This window comes from Nelumbo lutea, chromosome 3 (genome assembly GCF_056320005.1).
Source record: "Nelumbo lutea isolate HS-2025 chromosome 3, American lotus-T2T, whole genome shotgun sequence".
Lineage (NCBI taxonomy): Eukaryota > Viridiplantae > Streptophyta > Magnoliopsida > Proteales > Nelumbonaceae > Nelumbo > Nelumbo lutea.
Window position 1 is genome coordinate 62,296,726 of NC_142686.1, and position 7,711 is coordinate 62,304,436.

Consider the following 7,711-nt stretch of genomic DNA (forward strand, 5'->3'; position numbering starts at 1 on the left):
GTGACCTTTTCACAATGTTCGAGGATTGTCATAGCAAAAAATCCTTTTCATTTTCTAACTAAAATGAAGTTTTGGGTGGCCTACGCCTTATCCCGGGCCTGAAATAATTACCTGGGCTGGTCCATCCATAGGAATGTGTGGCCAAGGCCAACTTTATTCTAGGCGGCATGGTGCATACCCAACTGAGGATTTTTAGATTGGGCTAAACTCAGCCAGAACCAGTTTGGGCCAAGTTGCAGCCCAAGTTGGGGGAGGATTGCGAGCCATTCAGTGTTGGAGACGTCAAGAAACCATTAACTAATATCTTCATTGGCCCAAGTACTTAAAACTTCCTACATATCCAGAATCGCGATGTAAAGTATAATCCATGTTTCAGATGTACAACCGGGTGAACGTGGCCAAGAATGAACTGACTGAAAAGGGGCAAACCGACCAAGAATTTTGACAGTCCGATCAGTATAAACCAACCCAATCAGAGTCTAATCCACTAAAACAAGAAAATTTGAGCAAACCTAAAAACAATTTGAGAGGAATTTCACCCACTTCTTCTCTCTCTTTTCTATTATTATTTTTTTCTCAAGGCTATATTTGGTTTGAAAGAAAATGTAGGGAAAGGAAGGGAAAAGTATAGGTTTCCCTGATTTTCCCTTTCCTTCCCTACATTTTCCTTCAAACCAAACATAGCCCAAAGGAACATATGTAGGAAAACTGATATATATCTGTCTAGACAAGACATACCTCTTCTTAGTAGTGCACCATTAATTTTTTTCTACCACGAGGAGAGAGATGGGTTGGCCAAACAATTTTATAGGGAACTCGATCGGACTGTTTATTCATTCACATTAGCCATAGACTCTACCATGTGTAAAATTCCGGATTGCTTAGCTTTTATGTAAATAAATAGGGATTAGAGAAGGCAGAAAAAGTGATTGCTTCTTTTCCATGTGCAAAGTTCCCTTATCTAGAAACCTAGCATGTGAAGAGAGAGAGGGTAAGGTGGCTGATACTAAACCATGGATCCCTTTCGTTCATCCATCAAAGCTAGCATAAAGAAGCATGTCAGTGACAAGTTGACTATCCATTAATATTGTTGAATAGCATTTGATATGTAATGCATTTGGCTTTGCTGCCTTTACTCAAAACAGGTCCAATCCAAACTTGGTCCAGTTCAAATTTTAGTTTCCTAAACAATACCAGACAACAAAGGATGCAAGTTGATGCCACTCAAGTTGCAAACCCTAGTCATACATAATCCAGCATATCCTGAGCATATTTCTTATAGACCCACATCCATATCTTTATGTTAAAGAAATTCTCATGTAATCATTTCACATGATGCACATGCAGGACTAGGACCACTTCTGTCATTCTTGTGTTAAGCACAGTTCTGTGGGACAGTCTTAATTCTTGATCTCTCACTCACACTTAGATGGTTCATGTGTCTTCACTGTAGTGTATAGAATGTGAAATTTAAATCAGTTACCTATGTGATCTGTCTAGGTATCCAAACATGAAATTGGAATTGGGCCTTTTGTTTGCAAACATAATTTCTACAATGTAAAATTTCAAAATTTTAATCCCAAGAATTGAATCGGTAATTTTCAGGCCAATTTCAATGTCTCCAACTAAAGACAACCTCAAGCTTAGGTTTGAAGTTGCAATTACTTAGGTGGGGTCCAGTTGCAATTACTCAAATCAGGCCTGTTAAGGCATGGTTATCTTAAATGGGTCCCATCACTACTCTGCATGGTCAATCCTTTTTGTGGGTAATGATAATTAGAAGACCATACAAAAGAGATACCACCCAGTGGGAAGCTTAGGTTTCTCCCAGTAAATAGGTATCAACCCAAAAGTTCTCATTTTGAACAAATTAAACTTAGAAACATATGCCCCACTAAACATTCTAATTTTGTCAGCTACAGCTTACAATTGAGATTTCCATCTCACCTTTCGCTGATGTTGTTCCATATTAAAAGTTAAAACATCAAACTAAAGAAAATAGATTATGTGAAATTTGCAAATTAATGAACAGAAGCATGAACAATGAATTCAAACAAAGCCACCATCAATACAATGGTCATAGTGGATGAGAATTACAGAGATCCTGAATCTGGATTCAGGCCAGCCAATAATAATGAAGGATGGAAAACTAAATGTCAGTAGGGATTGACCTAGAAGAAAAATATAAACACAACCACTTAAAGATCTACCTGACTTCTTCATCTTTGTTGGGTGTACTATTATCAACACAATCAACATTCGTTCCTCGGGTACTCTTGAGTTTTGGGAATGGAGAGGCTGTTTCTCATAAATCAGAAACTGGAAGGGCATCCCAGATCATGTCCATGTCCAAGGAGGGCATTCTACTTAATAAAACAGCATCCACATCAGATGGTAAGCCCTGAGCTTTCTTACTCTCAACAACTTCAGAAACGCCTCTTTTCTGCAGATCAAATGAATTACCATCTTTTCTTGATGGCTTTTGCTCCAAACTACAAAGGGTACTGGTATTCTCAGATATGAGTGTAGTTGATGATGGTGGTGATGGTGTGTCGGTTGTTTTCATTGAAGGTTGAAAGCCGTCACAGAAAGCTTGTAGCTTTGCTTCCAGAAGAGCAGCAGTGCTTCCACTCAAAGAACTTATCTTGAGCTGGTGTTTGAGATCCGGGAAATTCAAATAAGCATATTCCCCTCTTAGCTTGTAAGAAGCTGTATCATATGCAAAAGCAGCTTCTTCGGCTGTGTCGAAGGTTCCCAACCACACCCTTGTTCTGTTCCTTGGTAACCTGATCTCTGCAACCCACTTCCCCCAGTGCCTTTGTCTCACCCCTCTGTACAGCTTCCCTGGGGAAGATGGCAAAGCCTTCTGACGATGATGATCTTGCACTCTTCTTCCAGTTTGCTTCATCGATTGTGTCTTGGTTGCACCAAGCCAACAGTCACCACCGCTCTTTGAAGCAATATTTGCGAGCTTATGATTGATCCTGAGACAATCATGTTCTGGTTGAAGCTGAATTTGGTGATGTTGAAAAGCTGGGAAGAATTGATTCAGGGATGACAACATGGGGTCACATCTCTGGTCCTTGTCAAGTGTCTGGTTGGTCTGTGTGGTCTGTATAGTAGGTTCCTGCAAAAACAGATTTAAGTTGAGGAGGTTGGAAGCTGGGGGGGATGAAGATGAAGGTGAAGGTACTGGAGAGGCTTGGGCTTGGCTTAACTGAGGGATTGATTCTATAAAATTTAGAGGTGTGAATCTTGCATTGACCTCAGGAAATCCATTTGGGCTCACACAATTTGCTGCAGAACTAACACAAGAAAATAGAGAGGATTGATGTGTGGCGAATTCTGCAACATGACCGTCCAAAGTGGTAGCTGTAGTCTCATCCACCGAGGAACTAGACTCGGGGCTTGAGAAGATCTGATTTGATGACGAAGAAGAAGTTCCTCCTGCTCCATCATCATCACCTTCACGACAAGCTATCACTGCAAGCGCATCACACATAATTGGACTGAAAAACAACTGTGTTTCCGTTGAAATTCCCTGAAGATAAGATGGCAATTCCTTCTGCAGGTAGCTCCCAATCTTGGAAAACTGATCCTCCATGCGAAATAGGACCTTAGAACAAGCAAAAGAGAAGTGGAGATGGAGAAATGATGCAACAAGAAGGCTGTTGTGCTATAAATATTTAGCTTAGAACACTTATGTGACAGCATGTCATGAGTCCAATACAAACACCAAATTGGTGTCTGTTAGGACTGTAATTGATAAATTAGAGGACCCACTTTTACTTTTATAAAAAAAGAGTATTAGTTTATCATCTGCCTTGGATCTCTAGATGAAAAGAAAAGGCGGACCACATTACACCTCCACCCATTGTTTCCTGCTTGCCATATTCAGTGCCTCCATGAGAACCAATCAAAGTCTGACATCTCAGACTCCTAGGCATAATTGCCTTTTGATATGTTAGATGGGTTTCATTGATGTTCTTCAACGACAGGGACTAGTTAAAGAAACCCAAACCTCAGAATCAGCTCTGCTTTTATTGCTTTATGTGGTTTATTTTTCAATGATCATGTAGTTTTCTCAAACATTTCACATGCCCTTTTTCTCACTTTCTTTCTTGGTTGAATTTAATATGGCTCTAGCTATGACCTGTTAATATTAGGATTTCTCAATTTAATTTCATTATTATTATTATTATTATTATTATTATTAGTATTAGTATCACTCTTGTTATAAAAAATGTTTAATTAAACCGACATTGTGTAAAGAAGCTTGGTTAGAAGAGATTGAGTTGATCATAGCAAAAAATGATAAACAATTCTGATATGTATTAATATCCCATCGGTTCAAGCTGTTCTGAGCCTCATCTATCTAATTGAACTTAACATTAAGAAGAAAACAAATTTATAGGGACAATTTCTTTCCCAGGAAATATGAAGTCAATTAAGTTAATTTCTACACTCATTACTTCACAGAAAGTTACTCTTCAATTACTGAAAATTATAGGAAGTCCTGGAGCTCACGATCTCCTCGGGTATGTAACATAGGCTGAACATTAAGCAGGAAAGCCCACTGGATCGCCATTATTCCGGTTAAACCAATGGTTGCATCGTTTTGGCCTTTACCTTAAAAACCAGAACCCAGAAAGAGAATTAGATCAGCAGCTCATCTTTGAATAGGTTGGTGTTATTTAAAACGCCCCTTGTACTAAAGTCCATTGGACTTGAAGTATAAACAAGTACAAGCCCACCCATACCCTGAAACTTATTTAATTACAATTAAGGTAAGGTTTTAAGCTCTTGTGTGAAGTCCTTTAATAATTGAAACAACAATAAATGATTTAAATCTTTTAAAGATTGATATTCTCTAACAACAATAAATGACCTTTTAAAGAGGTGATTGAACACATAACTAACTGGACTACTTGTTGTACTGTATATGGCATGGCACCAGCCCCCATTTTGTGTGAAAAGACAGCATATTGCTTTTATCGATTGTTCAGAGGTGACCCGATCGAGGGACTCAGATTGGTTGATAAATCATTACCATAATATGAATAAATTTGTTTTATTACAACGAAGAAGATTGTGGCTGTCATTGTAGATCTAATAATAAACACAGGCATTCATTATTTGGCTTTCCTTCTGGCTTCTGATCACATGACCCTTGAGAAAGGTGGGAGACGCTCTAACCTCTAACATTTCGTTAAGACAAGCAAGAAAAATTAAAAGGGGCCGGGGAAATATATACGGAGTAATTAATGGTCCATCTCTTTATTCAAACTTGAGATTGAGACTCAAATGATTAGAAGTGATTGATGGTGGCGTTTGTTCCCAGAAATTCTCAAAATATAGCTGTGAAGCCGAAACTTCTATTTCTTGACAAGGAACTCAAAGCGCACGGCTTACCAGTAGATACACAATAATCAATGCACATGTGAGAGAGAAAGAGAGAGAGAGAGAGGTCTTCTTTTTTCTTTTTTTCTTTTAGCAGTTTTGAGTGTTTGATGACAGTGTTCGACCAGTATGTTGCACTGATTTAACTTGTTTAATTAATTAAGTTTGCACATGGTGAAAGCACAAGCACAACACCTATTTTAGGCTTTTAGCTGCCTTCTTGAGGTTGATTATTAGTGTGTGAACGGGAGTCCATGTTTCTCATCTTGCTTTTGATCTTTTTCTTTCTATTGTTACTTCTTTAGTATTCCTTCCACTGTCTTGAACTTCTGAGTTCTGAATCAAATAAAGGATTGATTAAAGAAATACAAGAATGCTTCTAGCATATGCAACAATGTTCTCGAACCTGTATTTCTGGTCGACCCAGTCATTGGGATAACTCAGCACACTGATGAGAACTCCTCAATCGAAAGTCGACGGAAGAAACATGAAATTCTTATTAGTTCTGTATCATGGGGTTTTAAGTGGAGTTTTCAGTAGTTGAGCCGTCAGATCGTATAAGCATTGATTGGTTCAACTGGGTAGTTTAATTGGTCATTCTAAAGAATGCTCAGGTGTCTAGGATCAGACTAAAACTCTTTTGAGGGTCTAGTTATTCCAACCCTGCTATTTTTTTTTTTTTAATCGCCCTGCTATTTTTTATTGTGCGGTGGACTCTTTGTTTCAGCCTTTCAGGACTGATAAGGCTTTAGGGTGGTTGGGGTTGGCCATCGGCCTCTCTCTCTCTCTCTCTCTCTCTCCCCCATGAAGGACAAGAAAAACATCCTAGCCATATATATTTGATAGCTTTTTTACTTTTTTCTATATTTGTTTTTGAAACCATAACTTTGGGTGGCTTATAACTCTAATCAAAATGTATAAAAGTGCATTAGTTTCTTTATTTGGTTATCTCATTTTCCACCTCTTCCTTGTTCAGGAACAGTCCTAAGATGTTGGCTTCTTAACCTTCACAACCCAGAAAGTTCTCTGTTTTCAGGGTTTTCATTACCTTCCTGTATTCAAGCCAATCTTTTATATTAGAAGATTACAAGTTCATGTTGGGTGCAACTACCCCCTTCTCTCTCTCTCTCTCTCTCTCTCTCTCTCTCTGTCTGTCTCTCTAATTAGTTTGAAGTTTGTAAATTGTAACTAGGACATTCAGCGCCATTCTTGCATGCTTCACGCTTTTTCTCTTTTTCTTTTCATAAGTCATATTCTAACATTGCCCGCACAAAAAGTTGGATTAAAAAAAAAAAGAGAGAAGAGAGTGTGTTGGGGTGGGGGACTGCACTAAAGTGGAACCCTTTGCACCACTCACTCTCTCTCATCTTTCTTTCTAATTCAATACACAAGATTGTCTAGGAATAGAAGAATCTCTCCCCCATCAGCTTATATATGGGTCAAATGGTCACTTCACATCATCATCATCACTACCACCACCACCATTAGTATAGGATTTCTTTTTTCTTTTCTTCATTTCTGAAACTCCATGCTCGCTGACATAGCTAATTGCATCCATGTATACGTAGATAAGTAGCAAACCCTTCTGAAGATATATTAGAAAAGCTTATCCTGGGAAAACTAAGTTGTCTCTGCTCATGTCCTCATTGGGTACCATCATAATTCCCTCCAACGACGACAGAGAGACTTTTTTATATTACTAAGACCGTGCACTTTACGGATACTTTAATAAAACATATATAATTGTCTTACAGTTATGATCATCATCATTTGATTAGCTAAATGATGGATAAAAAAATAGACTAAATTAACCAAACAAAAACAAAAATAATGACATAAGTTAGGTAAAGGAACGTAGAGTAAGCAACCAACAAATGGGGTATCTCCAGTGGAAAAATGGGATTCAAGAGTCACCCTGGGATCATGGATGGCTCTGCTCATCTTTTGCTTTCTTGTTTATGATGGAGAGGAGTTAAATACCAAACCCTCTTTGATTATCTGTGAAGCTTGAACTCTAACTAGCAAGCTAGCTGGTTTATGTGACCACATCCACATCCCCTCCCCTTAGACATGTGCATTCATCCTGGGGCTATTTTAGTCAACCATGTCTCTGAAAATGACAAAAAAGAACACTTATTTAAAGTATTTAATTAGACCCCTGCAACAACTCCACAAGAAAATTTGTTTAAGCTCTTTTCATCTACATCTTGCTAGGAGACTGGAGCTGAAATATTTCTCTCTCTCTCTCTCTCAAGTGTAATGGTGGTCCCTTGGACCTGAGAAACCAGAGACCTTTAACCCTATTTTTATT

At 38.4% G+C, this 7,711-nt stretch overlaps 1 protein-coding gene across 1 annotated transcript; it reads right to left on the reverse strand.

Moving 5' to 3' along the window:
- Positions 1-2,021: 2,021 nt before the first annotated feature.
- Positions 2,022-3,759, reverse strand: LOC148865286 (ethylene-responsive transcription factor ERF062-like). The gene has a single exon (XM_088979778.1). The coding sequence runs from the start codon at positions 3,602-3,604 to the stop codon at positions 2,306-2,308; it is 1,299 nt and encodes a 432-aa protein (XP_088835904.1). The 5' UTR covers positions 3,605-3,759; the 3' UTR covers positions 2,022-2,305.
- Positions 3,760-7,711: the final 3,952 nt, after the last annotated feature.